Below are 25,087 nucleotides of genomic sequence, written 5' to 3'. Positions count from 1 at the left end.
ACGCACGCGACATGCTGCGCTTATGATGACACCAAAATAAATGGAAAACAAAAGATCGAATCGACCAGAGTCAACCAGCTTCGCAACCCTTAGAATCGCTGTCTCCTGTTGTGCTGTCCTCGCAATGTGGTTTACGCATGGCTAAACCAGAAGGTAACTAGATAGATACGGATTGGCATTATTAGAGTGCGCATATGCTGCATTGACATCCCTAACTGCGTGCGGTTGTGCACTGTGATTCAATTGTTATTGTTTGCAAAGTTACGTCTCATTAAATCGAGCGCTATTGTTGACATAAGTGCTGACATTTCAATGATCTGGTGTAATTGATGTGCGGAAGTAAGAAATTTCGCGGCAGGTGTGAGCTCCACGAAACTGTCAGATTATGATTATGAAGCAGAGCAATGCCACAGGGAGAGAACCAGTGGCTGTTGAATACAGCATCCAGAATCAGAAGCGGAAACTTTAATGTTCACACATTTGCAGCTCATCAATTTTAGTTATCCTTTCTGTGTATCAAGTTCATTCAACTTGATTTTGTTCGGTCCATGTTTAGCGCCGCGTTGTTGACTTAATCGCGATCAATTTGTGTTGTTCCAAGCTCCGCAGCTTAAACGCTTGTCGCCCAAACATTGTGAAACTGCTGCGCCGGCTGGACCTGCTGACCACTGCATTATTAAGCCATAAAATTGAAAACTTAATATAATTACATAAACGTTGGCCTCAACGCCCCAAGCCTGGGCTCTAAAACAGGGTACCAGCCGATTTTCGGGCACACGCTCTTGCTTTGTGGTACCTTGCTTGTTACATATAATGACCAGAGCAAAATTTACCAGAACATTTTAAGCAGTCCACGGTAAACCCGCCATACAGCCATCGAGGCTGAATTTTGCCCATGGCGCAATCTGCAAATAATAAGAGACTCACACTGAGGTCCGGACATGGTGCAGCCGGCTTACATTACTGTCATCGGCATCATCATTAGTTTTTGCATTATTATTACAAAAAGTTGCATACTCCTTAAATATTGGTACTGTATCCTAATCAGGAACAAGATATTCACTTTAAAAAGTGCCACTAACTGTATTTACATATTATGTATCCACATAAACAAAGCTACCAATTTGACGGTAGTTTCATTTTGAAATATTCCTTCTTTCAGCAGAAATAACTATATAAATTATCAATGTTTTCACATTAGTTTTATGTTCGGAAACAGAATTAAGCATTGATGAAGCGTATCTATATAATAACTATGTCTAAAAAATATTTTTTTAAATATTTAAAAATAATTGAATTATTTTATTGATATTTGTGTGCTTTAAGTTACATGTATCACAGCACATAATCCTCACGTGCTCAATATTGAAATGTAACTGCATCTTGTCAGCGTACAAAGACTTCTTGCATTTCAACTTCCACCGGCCCCTTTTTCGGTTTGCCAGTTCGGAATCGCTCCTCGATCTCCAAAAGTGTACGTCTTCGAGTCTCAGGCAGAATCCAATAAATGAATGTCATAGACAAAAATGACATAGCGCCAAAAAAGATAAACGCGTTGTTCAGGCCAATGCTTGATTTTAAGTCCGGATACATTTTAATGCACAAAAATGCAAAGAACATACCCACTGCCACAGTTAGACCTGAAGCTGGACCACGCACTTTTTGAGGAAAAAGCTCCGAAATCATGAAGAAAGGCAGAGTATAGAGACCCAATGTACTAAGTACAATGAAGCTTACGATCGCTATGACTGGTAGGTAAGACACGCTTTGGAGAACTTCAAGCCAACCATGACCAGCCAGGAGAAACATGGAGACGGTCATACCAAACGTTGATATGATTCCAGCACGTCGCCGGCCCCACTTTTCTAGCACATAACCCATGGGACAAGTTGTCACCAGCCTCGCCATTCCAATGAGAACAGCGCACATGAATGGATCCATTGAGACACCTGCGTCACTGGAGATTTGCACAGCGTACACAATGACCACGAAAATCCCTGAAAGCTGTTGAAATGCAAACAAACCCATCAAAATCAACAGCGGTTTGTGCACTTCAGGCAATTTTAGACAAGTTAAGAACGATGGTTTCCTCTCGCCATCACGAAGATGCAGTGACTTTTGTAAAATATTGAACTCCTCTAAAACTTCAGGATGCTTGATACGTGCTATAATAAAAATGAAATGCTAATTATATTGGAGCTTCAGATATTTATATCACTCACGTGACTTGTCCAGTCCACGAAAATAATTAAGTGACACCATAGCCTCCTCCACACGCTTCTTAGATAACAACCAACTAGGCGACTCTGGCAATGGTAGCACACAGAGCAACGCGGTTATTTGATAGCAACAGCAAATAAGCGCAATTAGTCGAAAATTATCCCGTATAAAGTAACCAATGCTATAGAGAATTGTTATGCCCAAAGCCACTGAAATGGAGGTGCCAAGTATAAGGCAGCCTCGTAACTTCGGTAAACTAATCTCAGCTGCATAAACACCAGAAGGCGCACTAGCCAATCCCATGACTATTCCTGAAAAGCAAAAGTGATTATTATGATTTTTAAGTATTGGCTTTGGCAGGGAGTTACCAATTATGAAACGAGATATAAATAACTGCCAGTAAAATGCTTCAGTACTCGTCGAACTCGGTGTGGCAAGCAGTGACCAGGCTGTGATGGCCAACAAATTTAACACATAGAGAGTACGCTTACGTCCAATTTTATCGAGTAGTAATCCCGACAATAGACCACCCAATGGAGAAGACAATGTGTTAATAGATGCAAACCAAGAAGCTTGTGTGCTATTTAAATACACAGGTTCCAATTCGCTGGTCAACTGGCGTAGTGAAACTGTAGGAATAGCCAGAGCTAAACCAGTTGATATAACCCCCATATTGGCCAGTATAACCATAAATGCCTGTCGCCGGACTGCACGCGGTTGTTCACCCAGTGGTATTTTCTTTGGTGATCGATTTAATCCATTTACGATCTGTGGGTGCTTGCCATTGGTCCTCTCAGAATGGCTACTGAACAACTGTTCTTCCTGACCCTCAATCTTACATTCCATTTTCGATGTTTCTGAAAAAGGAAAATGTGATCATATTAGAATATATATGATTTTACCACATACTTGTATATTATATGTATTTTATTATAAACAATATAATAACATATCCATTGGCAGATGCTACTAATATATATCAATTTTTTTTAACGCAGAAGTATCATATACCATATAGCTGGTTCAATTACAGTGATATGGATGAGCAATAAAGACAGAACATTCCAACTGATAAGACTGAGTCACATCTTCATTGTCTTAAACTGTTTTGTATTTTATTTAAAGATGGTGATTTCACATAAATATGTTAGTTAGAAAAAAAATAATCTTTCGTTTAAAGAGCGATCTGAACCTGAGCCTCATAGTGGTAGTGTATCTGTTGGTCGAGAACTTAAGTCGTTAGTTTATATTGGTTCGTTGCTAACGATTGAAAATCGTTCAAGGTGAACTAAATCGATTAAGCCTTTACTGATAACAAATAAAACAAAAATTAGTATGGGGAGCGTCCGACTATAACATACTATTATATATACCCCTATACATATATATATACATATATATATATATTTGTTTGTTTACCGTTAATTGATAGCTTCATACAGAAGACTTGATTGCTTCAAATGCTGGCTACGCATAGAACAAAACAATTTTTGAGTCAAACGACTCAATGGTCATTAATAAAGCATAAACTTGTGTATTGTATTTTCATATGATGCCAATTTAATCAAACTGTTGTCTCAATAATTAATTCATTTACACGAGACAGAAGTTCTAAGATCTGAAGAAAACCTCGCTTTGAAATATTTGTTCCACTGTGGCTACCAAATGTATTTGAAAACAGGTTATCTCTTAGTTCAACTAAAGACTTAGAAAACCGGCTTTAAAAAACAGCACGATTACACTGTCGGCACGACAAAAAAAAAAAGAGCTCAAAATATATTTTTAGCTTAACTTAAACTTAAAAACACGCTTGCCTATTTAGCTTGCCGTATAGAAAATAGCTCAGACGTGAAGTAACTTAGCCTAAAGCGAAAGAAAGGCAACTTGGCGATCCGACAATATCGAGACGCTCCAAACGACTGAAATGCGCTTGCGATGGAAAATGTCTCCCAAACTGAAGGCGTAAGATCATTCAAATGTAGAATGTGTGGGCCCAAGATACCCTGTAGAATCATTTATATATACTAAAAAATAATTAGTCTTTCGTATATATATATATATATATATATATATATATATATATATATATATATATATATATATATATATACATATATATACATATATATATATATACATATCCATATATATATAGGGTACAATTCTATCGGAGGTTGGACCTCTCTTCTTATCAAGTGCTTGTTTCTCTCTATCACTATTCTTCAGTTTCCTCTCAGGTACGCCCACTTTGATAAGACTGTGAATACGTCATCAACTATAGATTTTGTATGTCATGATCGTTTTAATTGCCCATAAATCATTTTTATCAGAACCAATAGCTCAATCAATATGCAAGTTGAATGCTAATCTTCAGCTTTACTCTGCTTGCGAGCGCCATTTGTAATTAGTTTGCTAGTCGCGACTTATCAATTGAATGAAACCTGCGACCTTCACAAGCAATTCGAGTTAGACGCTCATTAATAAAAAATAGACTCGTAAAGCGACATGTACTTCGCTGTAATGATTGTTATCTTTATAAAATTATATAAAATCTGTAATCTGAAAAGTATATATATGTATATTTTAAACTCATCGTTCATCAAGAAAGATTGTCAAAAGTAAATTTCAATATTTATGAACGAGAGCGGACTTATCTGTTATCTATTTAAGACACAAAAATGCTAATTTGCATTTGCTTTAAAGTAAACGTTTATTAACTAAGAATAAAAGCAAGGCCTGGAACTGTCAATCAGCTTGTGTTAATATTTAGATTAGATAAAAATGATTAAATATAGTGTTGGTCATTACTGTCGCTGAGTTGATTGAAAAGCCGTTGGTAGGTCGAGTGACGAAGCTGTCAGCTTCTGTCGGTTGCCATCAGTGGACACAGCGTTGCAACTTGCAAAGCAATCGAATACAAAAATTTATTAGTATTGGAAAGGAACACCCTATGCTGAAAATTTCCTTTTTATTTATATGAGTTGATTTTCGCCGAAGTCTGTGGAGAGCCGGGAACGCGTACACAACATAGGCGCCGCTAACGCGCGTGTATCAGAATCCATATATAACACATCTACATAAAACCCTAACCAGCTTATCAACTGCTATCGACAAATATATGTGGAATTTTAAATCAAAGCAACTTAGATCGACGCAATGTGTAATTCATAGTAATCCCTCTATGCATTAATTTGCGGAGTAGTGTTCCAATAGCCTGGCTTCTGTGTGAAAAATAATAGTTTGTTTATGTGCTGCTATGTGTATTTGTGAGCGTGCGCTGTACAATACATACATACGTGTAGATGTATACAGCTTCGGTTCTCTGTTTGTGTCAGACTGCATTGAACTTAGCTAGTAGCTCGTAGAGTGCTAAAAATCGATGCAAAATTAGTTATAAAATAAAAGAAAGTAGCATAACAATTTGAATTTATTATTTACATTTTAATACATCATGCACATTGCAATATGCAATACAAAAAAATAATATCTATCAATATATTAAGACCTTCATCACCAAAATTATGTACCCCATAATATCAGGAACATAAACCTACCTAAATTGTAAAACATTCGACCAATTATTGTTTTTAGTCAGTTTAGGGCAAAGGGGTAAATTAAAAAGCCGTTAGAAGAGTGAGTGTCGCAACAGCGAGTCCGTGTCTGTTAGCGATGCGTACCCAACAGAGTTGCTAACGATACTATCGAAAAGAGACAAACGCGACGACATCAAACAACTTTAGAGAGCATAAAAACATTTGTGGAAAATTTCCCATGCTGTCGAGAGTTTTCCTCCAAAGTGTGTAGAGAACCGGGAACGTGTGAACAACATAACGGCAGCCAACGCGCGCGTGTAAAACAACACACACACATACATATACAGCAAGTAACCAAACACATGGGAACCTTATCAATTGGCAGTGAAAGTAAACATCAAAACAAAAGACACCTTATTGAACGCCGGAGAGAGGTGCTGCAATCGGCCAGTACACTTAATTGATAGCAAAAGCCCTATGCTAATTTGATAAGTGTGTCATTGTGGTACATATAGCTCATGCGAGCTGGGCAGAAAATAATTTTTTTACTCATCAGACAATAATAATGTAAATTGAAGCAAGAAGAAAAAGAAATTCCTCCATATTTCGGCTCATTTCCTCTCGTGAGCGTGCGCTGCTGTGTATAGCTACCTATGTGTGTGCGTGTGTGTCCCGCTTTTAACTCTGTATTTGTGTCAGTCAGCGTCCTGAATGCAAACACTTTAAGGCAATGCTAAAGCCGTAGTAATCACAAAAGAAAAATTTAAATTTATTTGTTATCGACAATTTCAGAGCTTCAATTCAATTGGAAAACATGAGATTTCACGAGTCCTAGACAACCTACATAAGCAAACCATAATAATTGCATACGACCGATTAAAGGCTTAATACAAACGCGCGCTAGTCTTCGTCACGCATGTAATATACGCCACAGAAACACACACCAGCACAACACAACGGTCTGACGCGCTCTATGAAAATTCTCCCCTCGAACTTATCATTAGTGTGCAGTGAAAACTCCGATAGACAATTCAGTTTGAGTTAACAGTGCAGCACCCATTCCATACCAGCAGCAAAATAAACAGTTCTAAAAGAATTATAATAACCAATAACCCAAACCACAAGAGAAACGATTCTCACAGGCAAGCATCAAAATGGCAACAGACTTTTTGTTTCCGAAAATAGCGGATTGCTCCTATGTATCCTGTTACTGGTTAGTAGAGTTCTTATTTAACGGCATTAGCTTAACAATGATAATGAAAATCGGAAATACACAACATATTAAATATCATACAAATAACTATAAATTAAACCTTTAATTTAGTTTATTGTTTAGATTATGAAACTTACATATCTGAGAATTCGCATGCTGTTTGAGCACTTATTATTTATTACTTGTTTCGTGCTTTATACTCGTTGATGTTCCTTGCATCGCATTTTAATTCACTCATTACTCAGCTCCACCTCCCACGAAGCTCCTTTTGGCAGGGGATTCTTCCTGTCGCGCCGCCACGCAGCACTGAAATTAGGTCAAACGGTCATGTCTGCTAACAAGACCAGTGTGTGAGGGTTGCGTGGTATTGACTTGGCCGCACTGAGGGATTTTATTATCGCATGTTAAAAGCGTGTTTAAACCATACAACGACTAAAAGCAACAGCACAAAATTCTACATTCGAAACTGTGTATAAGCACACAATTAAAAACTTAGTACATTCTTATATACAAATGTACATATTAGTATATATCAATAGAAATATATAAAGCCGAAACTACATCGAAAAATATGATACACTTATGCTTACTATAGTAGTTCAATGTATAAACTATACAACAAGCTAAGAAATGTAACGGCAGAAGTGAATTTAGTAAATAATTTAATGGCGAGGTTATATTTCATATATTTATTTAGCCTAAAACATATAAACTAACGGTGCATTATCAATTTTGTACTTCTGATGTGGGCGATTGCGATAAAAACAATAAATATTTGTGGTTTCATTCGCTTACCTTCTCTCTATTTCTCTGTCATGCGCTCTGCTTCTCTCTCTCTCTCTCTCTCAGTCGCTCATTTGTTCTCTTTTCAAGTCGTCAGCTCTCTAGCGTTCTCTTTCTGTCTCTCTTTTTTTTTTTTTTTTTTTCTTCCATTATTTTTCCCTGAAGCTTTCTCTCTGCATCTATATTAGCTACGAGCCATCTGTTGGCAACATCTAAACTTGTGAAGCTCTTAAAATGTGCTTTCGTAAGATTTGTATATTATTTACCTACTCACTAGATCCTCTACACCTTCGCATATTAAATATCTATACACTTGTATGCAAAATCAAAAATGATGGTGTGTTATGTCTAGTTAAGTTTTTCGTTAGACAGATAAGAAAGTTTTAAATAAATCTGGATGGCCGGTGCAGACGAAGAGATAATTTATAATTGAAAATGTTTTATTTAATTTTAGTGAGGAAAACGTTTGGAAATTATGTGAACAGGTGCAGCGCACGCGCCCTGAGGAGTTAAGCAAGTGCTATGCTGTTTTCGTCTCAAATGAGGGCAGAACTGTACCGCTATGGCGACAAAAAGCTGGACGTGGTGATGATCAAGTTGTGATATGGGTAAGATGCACCGCAAAATACAGCGTAAAAATAATACGAAATGTATCCTTTGCGAACAGGACTATCATGTATTCTTTATGCATAATCCCTTGCCAAACCGCTGTTTGGTATATGACTTGGATACTACACTCCCGTTTCCAACATATTTTCATAAGTACGTTACTGAAACTTTTCGGTCAGATCTCGCACTACGACCTGAGCATCACAGGTAGGTATTCCATAATACAAAAGCATGATAAAAGTCTAAGTTTCTTATATTTCCAGATTTTTCAGAGTCATACCTGCTGATACATATCTAATTGAATTCTCATCGGATCGTCGGCACATGCGCCGACCAGATGGTAGCTGGATTAAGCCGCCGCCATCATATCCACCCATCCTATCGAATAGTAAAAACTAATCTACATACAGCTACAAGCTACAGCTAATGATGTATTGTGTTTTTCAGCTAACATGCATTGTTTGGGCGACTTTATTTGCATGAGCGCTGGCAAAGGACCCGGCGCCGTCTACAGCCTCTCCGAGTTTGTGCAATACTTTTATAAGTCACCGCACGTTGTGGCACAACACAACAAATAAATTATCAATTATCACACAAATACATTTACTGATATCAGCTTAAACCAAAATCGAAATTAATTTAAAAAGTTTGTGCTCTTGCAAAACTTGCCGACAACACAACAGATGTGCATTATACCAAAAGACAATTGAATAACAATTGCATACATATAAATACTTATATACATGTATAATGCATATAATATAATATAATGTATTTTTATATTCAGGTTAATATTTAATAAGAGCAAACTCTGTAAGTAATAAATTATGCATCTTCCAAATCCTTGACATTTAAAAATTTTACATTTTTTATTTCCTTCTATGCATTCAAAAAAAACCCTGAGATTATTATTTGAAAGTTCTTTTGCCATTTTTACCAACAAAATTGAATTTAATTCCACGAATTGCGAGCAGTATATGCCGTTTTCATGAATGGTATTTTACATATTTAAATACATTTGCATCTCACGCTCTTAACAAATAAAAAAAAAACATGTTGGAAGCTTTTCTGTATAGATAATGTTAATTTTTTTAGCTCTTTTTGTTAGCTTACTCTTAAAATGTACATCCAATTTTTGACAGAAAAAAATCTTGGCCAAGCATTGTAGCCATCATTTACGGCAGCTAAATGAGCATTATACAACACCTTGGTGTATGATTTGTTTATTTATTTATTTTATTTTTTTACTCTATTGTAATTACGTATCGCATACTTATTTAATACTTGTGACACGCAAAGACTGATTCATTATACGCTCTACAGTAATAGTAAACAAAATACCAGGCAGAGCCATCCCATTTTTCAACCAGAATACTCTTAGCGAAAAATTCACACCATTAAATCGGAAAATTAACAACTAATGATTTTGTGTTTTTATTGCTTCACAATTAAAATTTCCGAATTCTCACTTTACCACTTACAATTTTAAACTCTTTTACATTCAATAAGTTGATAAATTTGTATTAATATTAAAAGAAAATAAAATGTTTACTCAATTTTGTAAGACTTAAAAAAAAAATATTACAATTTATATATAATGTTAATGTATATTACTTACATTAAATGCTGTGCAAAGTCTCAAAGTTAAACCTACACTCTTAAATTAAAAACAAAAAATGTAAACTTTAAAAAGTTTAAAATATACTTGAATCTGGCAAAACTTTACTTATATGTATGTGCTATGTATTTAACACTAACACAACACTTGCCACTGTAACTCATCTTAAGCTCTTCTTTTCTCATTTATGTAAGATTCAATCTTGTAAAACTTTTTAATTTACAAAAACCACAAAAGCTAAACAAGTAAGGTTTGCTTTGGCTTATTTATATAAATAAATAAATATATACATGGATATTATCACTTAATGTTTTTATGTACTAAACAGCATATATGTAAAGTTTTCTCTTCCACCTTTGTAATTTAAATATATATAAAATATAATATTGAGCAGCTAATATGTTACCTCCGCGGAAAAATACTACAAAATTTACTCATACTATAAGCAGACAATGTACCCGCAATAATTTAAAGTTTGCGTCTTATTACTCTTTTTTATAAAAATGCATATAAAATAAGATATCCATAAAGAGGCTGATGAATGTTTATAAAGTCAAGTAGCCGCAGCTTTTTGATCATATCAGAATGACATGTATTTATTGTTCACATTTTTAAAATATCTTTTTAGTTAAATTTTTCATATTCAGCTAAAATAATCTTAAATAGCTCGAAATACACAATATGAAATTAAAACATACACTGTATATATGTATGTAGTTATAAACAAAAAAAAAAAAAAAGAGTCATTGAAAGCGTCTTACATGCGTGAACATCATATGTGTAGGTCAAATGAAATATATAGTTAGATAAATTTGAATTATGTGACAGCGATACCAAATTATTTCAGCAATTTACAATTTACAATTTACTTACAGCATACAAAATCTCGTAAACCTTTTTTACTCTGCTCACCATAATAAAAAAATATCAACAATTATAATAGATAATCTACTCATTCATCAGGTTATACAGCTTCATATGAATGAAATGAAATGAATTGCGCTATATTCTATTTACAATTTTTCTAATACAATGTTTTCAAGATTGGTAAATATTGATCCCTTTTTCTATTAATAAATGCGCGCTACATCTGAAAATATTGCAAGCTATATACGTACATACATATTTTCATATATACAAATTGATATAGAAAATGCGCCAGATATTTAAATCTCTACACATTACAAAATTATAAAGGCAATACACATATGTCTATGGTATTACGTTTTTAAAACGATAAACAAGGATCTTAATATTTGAATAAAGTTGAAAAAAAAAGTTTTTGAATATATTGGCTTTAGCCTGTGTTAATCGACTTATATGTCTTACTCTATAAAATATATATCAAACAAATTATCAATTGTACTACTATTGTATTATTATTCTAAACTACTTTTTCTGCTCTGTAGTATTTGTATAATTTATACTATGAGTCAATGAAATAAAGCTGTACTTTCGAATCTTCAAATTGTGACGCGCAAAAACGAATATTAATATAAATCAACCTTAAAGTCATACATACCAATGCATTTTACTTATATTATTAGACTACGAATTGAAATTAAAGCAATGCCTCTGTCGTTTTGAATTACATGCTTATGTATGTAAATACATATGTGAACGATTTAGGGTTCGAATGATATTACCTGAGTAAACCCTCTTGTACCTGCATTTATTTTTTCCTTCTTTAACTCCAGCCCAAAATTATTCCCATCGACATATGTGTTTTCTGATAGTAGTGAGTGGTGTTGTCTAACAAATGTAAATAAAATTTTCAATAACAATGCTAGACTTGCAATATTTTCAAGAGAGTTTCATCAGAATCCGATCATAGCTTCGAATAAAGTACCCAGGCATCTGGCTTTATGCTTTGGAAAGGGCAATACGGACAAATTTTTTGCACGAAGCTATGAAATTTTTTAGATATAATAATAATAAAGCACCCAGGCAAATGGCTTAATGCTTTAAAAAGGGCAATACGGACGAATTTTTTCATAGTCGAGCAGTCTCGACTAGAGCCTTCTTACTCTTTTCCACTGTTTCTTTTTCGAACAGAACACTCATGTCTGTGATTATGTATAAATAATCACACTCCAAACCGTTATAAGCTATAAATCTAATAAATCAAATATTTTATGCGTCTTTTTGCCTTTTTTTTTATAAACCAGCATATATAATAAGATATCCAAAAAGAGGCCGAATGTGTACAAAGTGGAATTGCTGCACTTTTCGGATCATATTAGAATCGTTTGTATATATTGCTAACATTTTTGAGAATGCACTCAGATGTCTTATCAGTTTGTACTTTTGATGTAGGCAATTGCGATAAAAACAATAAATATTTGCGCTCTCCGTTGCTGCCATTTTCTCTTTTTCTCAGCCATGTGCTCTGTCTCTCTCTCTCTTCTTGTCTGTCATACGCTTGCTCTCTTTTCAATTTGTCCGCTCTCTTTGTTCTCTCTCTCGGAGACTCACTTTATCAACTCTGGTAAAACTAATTTTCACGGGTACACTGTTTATGCGGCTAACCATCCTTCTAACAGGCGAACAGGGTATGTGGCAGTAATCATTAAAATTAACATCCGGCACTACACTCAGTGGTGAGGTAACAGACGACCTGTATTTGAAACTTATTACACAAGGCAAATCTAAACATATTAGCTACCGGATCTCCTACTTACTTCCCTTTTAGCCCTCGACACTCGCAATCCACCATTGATTTTGCTATATATAAAGGTATTCGTCGTGAACTTCTTCATTTTTTTTTTTTTTTTTTTTTTTTTTTTTTTTTTTTTGATTTGAATAGTCAGGTCTGCATGAGGCTGACTGACTGACTATATTTATTTATTTACTGCTATAATTCTGTATAATATAGTAAATTTGTTGACGCCTACTGTGTGTAGATCTCCCTGCTGCTCCCTCTATTGGGAGAGCCAGCACAGCCGGCAGATGGCTGAACGGGCAGGAGCTTGACAGTCGCTCAATTCCGTGTGTATCCCATTAAATACCGAGTATTTTTAAATTGGAATGGATTGGCGCCCTAGTCAATGTTAAACTTAACATAACAGGGCTCAACTGGCTTACATTGATGTTAACAGCTGCGCAGGGCTGCCATATCTTATTCATATACTTAACATAAATGCGAATATTGAGTGTGTGTGTGTGTGTGTGAGTGAGTAAGTGAGTAAATGCACTAACGAGAGAACACATAGACCGGACAAGTAGTGTAAAGCGTTTTGCACACTTTTTTCAGGAGTTATCTCCCAGACACTTCGTATTTGCTCGGCTCCTCACTTTTTGGGTTCGGGCTACGAAAAAATACGAAAGCACAATCATTTCGCTTCATGCGCTCGACCGGGATGGTCGACTGTTGAACAAAATTTCAACTTTGTATAGTCTATTGCCATACACAATTGCACCTTGTTTGTATCTTCTCGTTCTTAACAGCTGCTCTGCAGCTATAAGAGGAGGGGATAGAAGGGAGGTGACTCTTTATTTCTCAGTGCCTTACGATGGCTCTTTTTAGAAATTTAACATAGCACCTTACATACTAGCTTATATATTTTTTTTTTTTTTTTTTTTGTTGAATAGTCAGGTCTGCTCGAGGCTTTTTTCCTGTTCGTATGTCTAAAAAGAACACACATTAGTGATCTCCGCCTCTTCCCATTCTCGTACATGAACAGCTGACCTGCAGCTGCATGATGAGGGGAAGAGTACGGGGATACTCTTTATTTATTTAATACTTCACAATAGCATTTTTTTTATAAATATAAATAGCGCCTATGAGATAATTAAAATCTAAAAAGGACTATATTTGTCGAAACTTTTCATTAAATTATTATTCACCGTAGTCTTGACTTATGATATAAACTTTACATAGTCTGACTACTAATTGCCCGCCGGCCTCGCGCTCTGCGGTGTGCACGTCCGAACGCGCTTTTTTTTTTTTTTTTTTTTTTTGAAGAACACACAATAATGATCTCCGCTTCTTCCCATCTCATACATGATCAGCTGACCAGCAGCTGCATGGCGAGGGGAAGATAGTACGGAGATACTTTTTATTCAATTGATACTTCACAATAGCATTTCTTATGAATATAAATAGCGCCTATGAGATAATTAAAATCTATAAAGGACAATATTAGTCAAAACTTATCATAGAATGATTCAATTTAAATAGCCAAAAGTGCACAAAAATAACAGTGCAGCTTAATGTTACAAAATACTTATAAAAGAGCAATTTAAAGATAATACAAATTAACAATAAAGTGCTTGAGTAACTGATTAACGACTAAATAGATAAGTAAGATTTAAGTTTAACAATAGTAATAGATGGCATTAATTAATATAATTCAATTTTTTCATTAATAAGCATCTACAAGATGCACAGAGAAAATAGCCCAAAGTGGCCAATTGGAATAATAGAGAAAAGTCGAGACAAAGTCTGGTCATCTTCTCCAATATGGGCTTAAGCTAAAATTAACTTAAATTACAAAATGTTTATGATAATTAATATAGATAATTAAATAAAAATAGTTTAACAATTCATTTTAGCAGTTTTGATTTAATTAACATTCATTCAATATATCGCAAGTGCAATTGAGTAAGTGACGATGCACCCCTGGCGTTGTGCATAATCAAAACAAAACAAAAACAGCTGATTGAAAATTGCATTAAATGCAAATTTTATGCTGCTAATTGGTAAGTTTAAATATTAACAAGTAAATAATTGAAATTAATGATATTAATAATTAATATTAATTAATTATTATCTTTTTATATTTATGTGGCTGCTGTCATTCGGAATACAGACGGGCGCAATACTGGATATAGCAGGATTGCATTAATTGCAAGCTGACTAGCAGGTGAGTTTTGCAATATAAAAAATTAACAATTGAAAAAGTGATATTAATAAAGTTAACAATTAAGATTAATTAATTATTATCTTTATATATAAACAGCTGCTACCATACAAAGTGCAGTTTCTGTTTGTATGCCTTGACAGAACACACATTAATAATCTCTCTTTCCTCCATTCTCGCCCATAACAGCTGACCAGCAGCTAAATGGAGAGGAGGAGAGAATAGAGAGATATTCTTTATTCATATAATACTCTTCGTTAGCATTTTTTTTGAATTTACATGGCGCCTTAAGTTACTTAGGTCGATATTAGCCGAAACTTGCTCACATGAGCTGTTTAAATAGTCGCAAGTGCAACATTAAATTGCTGTGCAGCATTGCGTTACATATTATACAAAAGAGCAGATCAAAAACAAAAATGAATAACATTTGATGTGCTTAAATAACTAGTTTAAAACTTTTCTGTTTGTATGCCTTGACAGAACACACATTAATAATCTCTCTTTCCTCCATTCTCGCCCATAACAGCTGACCAGCAGCTAAATGGAGAGGAGGAGAGAATAGAGAGATATTCTTTATTCATATAATACTCTTCGTTAGCATTTTTTTTGAATTTACATGGCGCCTTAAGTTACTTAGGTCGATATTAGCCGAAACTTGCTCACATGAGCTGTTTAAATAGTCGCAAGTGCAACATTAAATTGCTGTGCAGCATTGCGTTACATATTATACAAAAGAGCAGATCAAAAACAAAAATGAATAACATTTGATGTGCTTAAATAACTAGTTTAAAACTAATGAGTAGGTTTAGTTATAATTTTTATGTAGATTAAAACAATAACAATTGATACAATTAATTAATTCATTTTACTTTTAATTCTATTTGCAGGAACACCTATAAGATGCGCAACAAACTTAGCAGTGAGAAGATCCGCTAATTGGATTTAGAGAGAAGAGTCGGGACATCGTCCGGTCATTTTCTCCATACTTGTCTAAGCTAATATAACTTTTAATTAAATTCTTGAACTTATATCTATAATTCTTTTCATTTTATCACCTTTATTTCAGTCTAAAAAGTTAAATTAAACCGCAAGTGCAATTTAGGAGAGATTGTGCAGCTGTGCGTTTATACGTTTATCGGGATGCATAAATCAAAACAAAAGGTAATTATCGAAAAATGCATAAATGGCAATGGGAATTTACAATTAGTTATAAAATGTGAGTAATAGTGCTTAAAAATGTACTAGTATATACTATTATAGCAAATAATTATTTATTAAATGGTAAGCTTTCATTTCATTAATATTCTTATATATTCATTTCATAGCGATATTTGTGCAAAAATATCACAAGTGCTATCACATATGTGGTTTCAGTTGCAATATTACTAATATTATTTTTAATTTGGATTAATATAGTTTATAGTTGATTAAGAAATAATAAATTTGAATTCCAATAAGTTTTTCTTTTCATTTTGTCTTATAGAACTATCGCAAAAAAAAAAAACAATCGCGAAGAGAGGTTGTGCACCCCTGGTATGCATATCGATATGCACAGATAAAAACATATGTTTGAAGAACATATGATGAAAAGGCAGAGTGCAATTTATTGCAAAAGTTGCAACTGAAAGAGATGAGTATGGATTCTAATAAGAATAATGAGATAATTATTAATAATTAGATATTAATTAATAAATTATTCATCTGTTTCAGCAATTTCTCCCAAGTGCAAGTGAACGTGTGTTCGACAGGCCGAAGAAGTGAGTGACGCAAAATGGCTGCGAGGTAATGTTAATTATACATATATATATATAAGTGTTTATACTTAATGTTGTTTTGTTTTTATTTGCAGGGAATCATCCGGTGGAACGAGAGGTAGCAGCTGAGAAGACTCCACATCCCAATCACCGAGCAGTGCCGCCAGTTTAGTTAAGTTGATTGTGTAGTTTAAGCCAGTGCATTGTAGTGTTGTTTTGCTGCATGTGTGTATGTGCATACGTGCCAAATAAAACTTTAATTGAATATAAAATTCAATTTGAGTTTTATTTGTTAGGATACCCTTTGCAGATAGGATATGTGAGGACGACCAGTTTCCAGGTAAGTTGCTTGCATATACCAATGGCCAATTGGAATTTTAATGCAGATTTATGTTCTTTTTTAGCGTATATGCTTGCAATCAGTTGCTGGGGAAGGACCAGCCTGCATCGGCCGAAGAATCTCCTGGATTTGTGTTGTGTGTGCGCGAAGTGCTCGCTGTGGGTGGCAGTGGCGCCAGTTGCCGAAAGATTGGCAGGCGCGACTGCGAGGCAGTAGCGTCGCCTATATTTTGTGTCGCCCCAGAGGTGGGGGTGTGTGGGACTGCGTCATACGATGGCGCGCCGTTGCGACGAGCCTCATTTCTGCGTCGCGCTGCCATTCTGCGAAGATTTTCGCTGGAGTTGCGGGTTGAGGCCGGATATGACCTCGTGAATCTCTCTGCTAAAATGTTGCGGCTGTGCTCGCGAAAAGTTATCGGGCCGTATACGGGCGGATGTCGGCGAAGATAATTAGCGTGTAGCTCCTCGTCGAACTCCGCTTGTCTTCGCTGTTGTCGCTGTGCGCGCAACTCGATTTCATTAGCCAGGTGAGTATTGACGAGGCTAGAGTATCTGGGCATAGTTAGCCGCTGTGGTACAAACGGATAGTGGGCTATGCTTCTAGCCTCATTGTTGCTGTGTACTCGCAGTCTATCATAATATTTAATGCAAATATTATTAAATAATTCATCCACAGATAAGACGCCCAGCTCAGATCTGATGCGAGCATTTGAAATATAATATTGAGCGCCAGATATGGTTCTCAGTGCTCTGTTGTGTGCAACTCTGATGCGGTCGAACTGAGTTTCGGATAGGAGCGCACCCCAGACAGGTATAGTATATTGCCACAGTGGCGCAACTAGTTGTTTGTAAATTATCGTTTTAGTTTTTAGAGACAATTTACTATTTTTATTAATCAGCCAATCTATCTTTTTCAGCCGTGCCCTAATCCTCGAGACGACAGTGGTGACATGAGTGCCGAAGTGCAGCTTTGTGTCCATAGTGACACCCAAATAAGGATGTGAAGTGCCGTTTTTAATTGCTTCATTGCCAATGCGGATATCCTGGTATGGCGATATCCTTTTGTAAGTATGCATAATGTGCATAGTTTTACTAGTATTTATTGTAATGCACCATTTCTTCGCCCACAGAGCTAATTTGTCCATATATGCTTGTTGCTGAGCTAACGCATCTGCTTGCCGACAGTTTGCTGAGAGGACTACGACGTCATCGGCATAAGTGGCTAAGAGGATTTTATTTCCAGAGGCATAAGTTGGGCTTGGAATATCACTGGTGTATATGTTATACAGCACTGGCCCAAGCAGGCTACCTTGAGGCACCCCAGCGTGTATTTGCTTGGTTGCAGAGCGGCATCCTCCATGGCATTCAACAATAAATGATCGATTTGCTAAGTAGGAGCAAAGGATTCGATACAGAGCGTCAGGTAAGAGCATCTTGAGTTTGTATCTCAGACCTGAGTGCCACACTCTGTCAAATGCTTCTTTTATGTCCAAGTAAACGGCAGAGCAATACTTATGTTCTTCATATGATTTCAGAATGAACTGCGTGACTCGCCCAAGCTGTTGCTCAGCTGAGTGGGCCTTGCGAAAGCCAAATTGGTGGCTGGGTATAGCATTGGTAAGTGCGTCTTGCTCAAGCATACGGCTCAGAATTAAGAACTCTAATATTTTAGATAAGCCAGACAAGAGACTTATTGGCCTGTATGATGATACATGCTGCGTGGGCTTGCCGGGCTTGTGTATCATCTTGACCAGTGCTAACTTCCAGCTGGTAGGAAAATGGCCCATTCGAAGTGAGTTGTTGCATATTAAAACAAGGTATAGTATTGCCCTCATTGGCAGCGCTTTGATAGTGTGATTGTCGATATTATCTAAACCAGCTGCTTTCTTCTTCTCCAGCGTGCTAATATGATTAATGACCTCTGTCACTGTGACTGGCCGAAAAGAGACCAAGGCAGACGCTGGTGACTGACTAATTTGCGCCTCAATTTCGGCCAAGTCGCCAGGTGATGCAGAGATGAGAGGCTTGAAGCGTTGCTCAAGGCTATCAGCAAAGACTTCAGCTTTCTCCGCCGTTGTTTTGCACCATACATTATTGGCGTTAGAGCCATTGCCATCGCTGGACTTTAATAGTGGCAGATTTGGAGCCGGCTGTCGCTTGATTTCGTTGGTAAGTCGCCAGAGCTTTTGCATACTGTATCTATCTGTGGGGTCGATAGAGCTGAATAATTCTTCTTCATATTTTTGCTTTGCAGATTTTATATCTTTGCTGATGCGATTTGACAGCCTATTGCAGATCTGCTTTGCCAGGGGATTTCGGCTTTGTAGAAGATAGCGTTTGATTTGCTTCTTGGCCTCAATCAACTGGAGAGTCTGGCTTTTGACTCGAAACCTAGATCTGGTTATCTTGCGTGGACACTGCGCATTGGCAAAGTTTGCAGCATCTTGGACGTTTTTGACAAGAATATCAACAGCATCATCAACATCATCTGGACTGCTGATTTCAGTGTTGAGTAAGATTCTGTCGTTTAGGTAACTTTGAAATTTGCTTATATTAGCATTCAAATCCAGAAGATGGCCTTTTGCTTTGCTGATGATCGGCTTCTCAACCAGCTGGACTTGCAATGGGAGGTGATCCGAGTTTAGCTCGAAAGAGTCAGTGATGGCCAGCAAATCTCGCCTGATGCCTTTGAAAAGCGCAAAGTCTATGGCAGATGGAGTTTGGCGTGAGTTGAAAGGGTAATGCGTTGGCGACCCAGTTGCCAGAATATTGCAATTTTCTTGGAAAATACTGTTTACTAACGTTCTGCCTCTAATACAGGATCTGGCGTTTCCCCACCATTGGCTCTTTGCGTTCCAGTCACCACCTACAAGATACGTGTCGCCCAGCAAATTCAGAAGATTGCTGAAGTCTTGCGCAGTCCAGCTTACTTGCGGTGGGCAGTAAATGGCCACAATATTTACGTGCTTGCCGTTTTGTAAGCTGACTGATACTTCAACACTTTGGTGCGAGTCCAAGGATGAGCAGCGCATAGCGTAATGGCAGATGTTTTGTTTGATTATAAAAGCTGCGCCACCTCTGCGCCTATTTGTAGGGTGGTTTGCCAAATAAATTATGTATCCGTCAATTACAATGTTGTCCTTGTCCGTCAGATGGGTTTCAGATATTAGCATAATGTCTATATTATGCTTAATAACATATTGCTTTACTTCAATAAGCTTATTTGTAATACCAGCAGCATTCCATATGGAGATGTTAATGTTGTTGGTACTATTAGATACAGCAGTCTGCAGTGTGCAGCTGCGTCTATTAGCAATATGTGCATCAGATACATTATTAGACATTTATGTGCTCACTTGGACCAACTCTAGCTAATAGGCAAGCAGTCAATGTGGTCATCATCTCTATAAGTTTGTCAATTTTGGCCTCTAATCTAGAGTTAACTTGTAATGGCATAGCTGGCATGTTAGCATATCTAGGCTGCTCAAAATTAAGAGGAAAGCCCACCCCATTACTATGGTGTGTCACCCCAGATACAATAGGAGGGGGCCTACGGCGAGTACTTAAGCTGCGGCTTCTGTTTGGCTGCGCTGGCCGCTGAGCGCTTGCTTGCCTAGACAATCTGGCTTGTTGTTGTTGTTGCTGTTGTTGTTGGGCACGTTTAGTGATATTCTGCCTTGATTGGCGTTGCTGGCTATTATTGGCTGCCGGCGCCGCTGGCTGCTTAAATTGGAGACCCGCCCGGAGGGCAGATGCGTAGCTGGGCCCAGCATTAGCAGTTTGAGGTCGTGGCTGAGGGGGGGCTTGCTGAAAAAGATTTGGCAAGTTTGTTCTACTGCCTTGAGCAGTTGTAGTGGGAGCTGGCTTTGTTAAAGTCCTTATAATCTGGCTGAGCTGTGCCGCCGATTCGGGCTCTCGCTTCTTGCAGGCCTCTTTGTAGGAGGGGCATCCCTTGTAACTCGCAGCGTGTGGGCCCGAGCAGTTGGCGCATTTTGCTGGCGTTTGGTCGCCTTTTTGCTTGCTGCAGTCAATAGAGGCGTGATTTTCGCCGCATTTGACGCAAGCAAAAGGGCGGCGGCAATAGTTTTTTGTGTGCCCAAACTTCTGGCACCTGTGGCATTGGGCTACTTCTGCAGATTTGAACGGCCTCTCGACTCTTACTCGCTGGTTTCCCAGAGCCGTGACTTGTAGCAAGTCAGCATTATTTGCGTTGGCGACCAGTTCAACCTCAAAGAGGTCAAGTGGCTCCTTAGAGAAGCGAGATTTGATACCCCTCAAGAATCGAACGGTATGCCCCAGCTTAGCTAATTGGTCGCGGATCCACTGATCCGGAGTGGAATAGTGTAGATGGCGGATAATCGCTCTAAACCCGCGCTCACATTTCAATTGGAAAGTATAGTTTTCAATTTTATTTTCGTCAAGGTACTTTACCAGCTTGCGATGAGTAGCGATGTCCTTGCACTGCACCCTGATACCATGGTTTGCAGTGGGCTTTGTGGTATAATTCTCCTCTCCGACAGCGTCATCCAGGCGAATTAAAAGTGGCATAATGTCAGTGACATTTGCCAGAAATAGCGGCGCAGGCTTCGCGTTGAGGCGCGCGCCAGTTGCTCCAGTTAAAGTGGTAGCTGCAGCAGCAGCAGCAGAATTAGGCGGTGTAGCTTTCACGTTTGCAGCAATGCGAGCATTATTTACAAGGCCAGATGCCTTTTGATGCGTGTCCTCAGTCCTTGTAGTCACAACGATGTCGTCTGCTAGCAAGTTCTCCTCTTCACTGTCACCCAGATCTATAGCATCCAGCTGAGCATTCTTCTTTTTAGGGCTATCGCCCTTTTCTGCAGTTCGCTTGACTGCAGTTGCAAGTGGCTGCGCGCCCATTTTAAGCGCCTCTTCGATTGTCATCTTGCCACTTTTGAGAGCCGCTTTGGCTTTATGATAATTAGCAATTGCTTTATCAGCTTTGCTGCTGTTGCTAACACCAGCCGCATTTGCTTTTAGTAACTGAGCCGCTGCTCGAGATGTTGTTGGTTTCGCCAAAACCTCACTTTTCTTCCCTGGCGCACTTGATGGCGTGGGCGCAGACAAATGTGTCGGCGAGTCGAGAAGAGATTCGACTTCCACGTCCATGTCCTCTTCACCGTCAGCTGCAACATAGCCCCTAGGCATTGTTGCAATTTAATTTGCAAAATTAATTCGTTTTTGCACCGATTAAATGAGATTTATTTCACAGCTTTTTCTTTTTTCTGTTTGTATGCCTTGACAGAACACACATTAATAATCTCTCTTTCCTCCATTCTCGCCCATAACAGCTGACCAGCAGCTAAATGGAGAGGAGGAGAGAATAGAGAGATATTCTTTATTCATATAATACTCTTCGTTAGCATTTTTTTTTAATTTACATGGCGCCTTAAGTTACTTAGGTCGATATTAGCCGAAACTTGCTCACATGAGCTGTTTAAATAGTCGCAAGTGCAACATTAAATTGCTGTGCAGCATTGCGTTACATATTATACAAAAGAGCAGATCAAAAACAAAAATGAATAACATTTGATGTGCTTAAATAACTAGTTTAAAACTAATGAGTAGGTTTAGTTATAATTTTTATGTAGATTAAAACAATAACAATTGATACAATTAATTAATTCATTTTACTTTTAATTCTATTTGCAGGAACACCTATAAGATGCGCAACAAACTTAGCAGTGAGAAGATCCGCTAATTGGATTTAGAGAGAAGAGTCGGGACATCGTCCGGTCATTTTCTCCATACTTGTCTAAGCTAATATAACTTTTAATTAAATTCTTGAACTTATATCTATAATTCTTTTCATTTTATCACCTTTATTTCAGTCTAAAAAGTTAAATTAAACCGCAAGTGCAATTTAGGAGAGATTGTGCAGCTGTGCGTTTATACGTTTATCGGGATGCATAAATCAAAACAAAAGGTAATTATCGAAAAATGCATAAATGGCAATGGGAATTTACAATTAGTTATAAAATGTGAGTAATAGTGCTTAAAAATGTACTAGTATATACTATTATAGCAAATAATTATTTATTAAATGGTAAGCTTTCATTTCATTAATATTCTTATATATTCATTTCATAGCGATATTTGTGCAAAAATATCACAAGTGCTATCACATATGTGGTTTCAGTTGCAATATTACTAATATTATTTTTAATTTGGATTAATATAGTTTATAGTTGATTAAGAAATAATAAATTTGAATTCCAATAAGTTTTTCTTTTCATTTTGTCTTATAGAACTATCGCAAAAAAAAAAAACAATCGCGAAGAGAGGTTGTGCACCCCTGGTATGCATATCGATATGCACAGATAAAAACATATGTTTGAAGAACATATGATGAAAAGGCAGAGTGCAATTTATTGCAAAAGTTGCAACTGAAAGAGATGAGTATTTTTTCTGTTGGTATGTCTACAAGAGAACACACAATAATGATCTCCATTTCTACCCATCTCATTCATGAACAGCTGACTTGCAGCTCCATGACGAGGGGAAGAAGCGATGGAGATATTCTTTATTCAAACAATACTGTACATTAGCATTTTCTATGAATAGATATAGCACCTTACTACAATAGGTCGATAATTACAAAACTTTCTTAATATTAGTTTAAATTGGCACCAGTGCAACAGAAATTTACAGTGCAGCTTAGTGTTAAATGTTCACAAAATTGTAGTATTTAAAATGAATAAAGAAAAATTAATTAATTTCAATGGCTGAAGGCAGTAAGACAAAGTCTTGTCATCTTCTTATTATATATAGTTTAAAATAAAATTAGAGCTAACTTAATATTTAACTAATATAGTTGTATTCATTTAAGGTGTGGGCAGCAGCCGTCAGATGTCATCTCCAGTAGACCAAATAGCAGCCACAGTAGATCGCAACGATGAGGTAAGTATAATGTATGAATTATTTATTAATACTAATATTTATATTTTAGATTAGTTAAACTTGTTTATTCTATTCATTATTTTGATGTAATATATTTAAATTTTATTTGGTTAATGTTTCAATTCCATTGTATCATTGTAATCGATATCTATACGATAGACATAAGCAGAATTTATGCAAATTCTGTTTTGATCACATGTTTTTTACTTTGTTTTGATTATTTGATTCTGACCAGAAGATCAGCAAATTGTAATAAAGTTACATATTTATTGTTTTATTTGCAGTGAAATGGCACCATGGATGTATGGCAGGTAAGTGATTATTGAAATAATTGTGATGTTATTGTAATTAATTGATGCCTTTTTTTCAGGTATAGCGGATCGCTATGGCAGGACATCAGGTAAGTTGATTTATTAGGTATATTATTGGTTATTTATGTTATTTATTAACTTTCAGGTATGTGTGAATTCAACTATTGTTTTATTTGGTGAGTGTTGGGGTTATATTTGCAGATATATGCAAATTCTGTTTTGATCACATGTCTGTTTACTTTGTTTTGATTATTTGGTTCTGATCAGAAGATCAGCAAATTGTAATAAAGTTACCTATTTATTGTTTTATTTGCAGTGAAATGGCACCATGGATGTATGGCAGGTAAGTGATTATTGAAATAATTGTGATGTTATTGTAATTAATTGATATGCTTTTTTTTTTTTTTTTTTTTTTTTTTTTTGCAGGTATAGCGGATTGCTATGGCAGGACATCAGGTAAGTTGATTTATTAGGTATATTATTGGTTATTTATGTTATTTATTTACTTTCAGGTATGTGTGAATTCAACTATAGTTTTATTAGGTGAGTGTTGGGGTTATTTGCAGATATATGCAACTTTTATTGATTGATTTGTTTATTTCAGGTGCTTGGGCTATTGCGCTTCAGGAATGGGCAGCCGACCGGCCACAAACATTTGTACAAGTGTACTGGCCATTTCTATTAGTATATCTAGTTTAGATTCTAATACTGTTTGCATATTATTGCTTGTATTAAAGTTTAATGTTTGATCTAATTGTGTGTTATTATTGTAATTAGTAGCTGAGCTATGTGTTAGAGCAGGCCATGAAGGCGTGCGTCTGATACTTAGACTGCGGCTTCTTTGATGCTGTTGTTGTTGCGGCCTAGCAGCAGGTGGCAATGGCTCTTTGAAGGTCGGCTGGGTCGTCGACTTCTTGTTTGCAGGTC

The 25,087-nt window shown here is 36.6% G+C and overlaps 2 protein-coding genes and 2 long non-coding RNA genes across 21 annotated transcripts; 2 read left to right on the top strand and 2 right to left on the bottom strand.

Annotated features, from left to right (window-relative positions):
- Positions 1-1,182: 1,182 nt before the first annotated feature.
- On the bottom strand, positions 1,183-4,174 carry LOC108617554 (facilitated trehalose transporter Tret1). 3 transcript variants are annotated; one of them, XM_089472149.1, is made up of 5 exons: positions 4,035-4,145; positions 3,640-3,687; positions 2,589-3,077; positions 2,223-2,531; positions 1,183-2,165 (listed from the first exon to the last, which is right to left on the bottom strand). In XM_089472149.1, exons 2-5 carry the CDS (start codon positions 3,656-3,658, stop codon positions 1,387-1,389), a joined length of 1,596 nt encoding a protein of 531 aa, XP_089328275.1. In that variant the 5' UTR covers positions 3,659-3,687; positions 4,035-4,145; the 3' UTR covers positions 1,183-1,386. The 3 variants fall into 3 exon arrangements, with proteins under 3 accessions (XP_089328275.1, XP_089328276.1, XP_017868861.1); XM_089472150.1 differs by lacking the exon at positions 3,640-3,687 and having other exon boundaries at positions 1,186-2,165; positions 4,048-4,147; XM_018013372.2 differs by lacking the exon at positions 3,640-3,687 and having other exon boundaries at positions 1,189-2,165; positions 4,035-4,174.
- A 1,012-nt stretch (positions 4,175-5,186) lies between these two features.
- On the top strand, positions 5,187-16,864 carry tun (N-terminal glutamine amidase tungus). Of its 13 annotated transcripts, none has more exons than XM_089472162.1 (10): positions 5,187-5,380; positions 6,758-6,966; positions 8,204-8,357; positions 8,417-8,565; positions 8,622-8,746; positions 8,806-14,841; positions 15,726-15,999; positions 16,322-16,472; positions 16,549-16,620; positions 16,688-16,864. In XM_089472162.1, the coding sequence occupies exons 2-6, from the start codon at positions 6,908-6,910 to the stop codon at positions 8,934-8,936; spliced, it is 618 nt and encodes a 205-aa protein (XP_089328288.1). In that variant the 5' UTR covers positions 5,187-5,380; positions 6,758-6,907; the 3' UTR covers positions 8,937-14,841; positions 15,726-15,999; positions 16,322-16,472; positions 16,549-16,620; positions 16,688-16,864. The 13 variants fall into 13 exon arrangements, with proteins under 13 accessions (XP_089328288.1, XP_089328283.1, XP_089328289.1 ...); XM_089472157.1 differs by having other exon boundaries at positions 6,546-6,966; XM_089472163.1 differs by having other exon boundaries at positions 5,187-5,390.
- Positions 12,407-23,375, bottom strand: LOC149268349 (uncharacterized). The gene is made up of 4 exons (XR_016270659.1): positions 22,770-23,375; positions 15,894-22,709; positions 12,658-15,833; positions 12,407-12,593 (listed from the first exon to the last, which is right to left on the bottom strand). It is a non-coding gene; the product is annotated as an uncharacterized LOC149268349 (long non-coding RNA).
- On the top strand, positions 23,373-24,914 carry LOC149268348 (uncharacterized). 4 transcript variants are annotated; one of them, XR_016270643.1, is made up of 8 exons: positions 23,373-23,849; positions 24,134-24,160; positions 24,220-24,249; positions 24,306-24,336; positions 24,477-24,503; positions 24,587-24,616; positions 24,673-24,703; positions 24,765-24,914. It is a non-coding gene; the product is annotated as an uncharacterized LOC149268348 (long non-coding RNA). The 4 variants fall into 4 exon arrangements; XR_016270644.1 differs by lacking the exon at positions 24,306-24,336; XR_016270642.1 differs by having other exon boundaries at positions 24,134-24,336.
- The last annotated feature ends 173 nt before the right edge of the window (positions 24,915-25,087 follow it).

This window comes from Drosophila arizonae, chromosome 5, assembly GCF_054131065.1.
Source record: "Drosophila arizonae isolate 15081-1271.41 chromosome 5, UAZ_ARI_1.0, whole genome shotgun sequence".
NCBI classification, from domain to species: domain Eukaryota; kingdom Metazoa; phylum Arthropoda; class Insecta; order Diptera; family Drosophilidae; genus Drosophila; species Drosophila arizonae.
The sequence above is the reverse complement of the archived record's forward strand: the minus strand, read 5'-3'. Positions and strand labels throughout refer to the sequence as shown.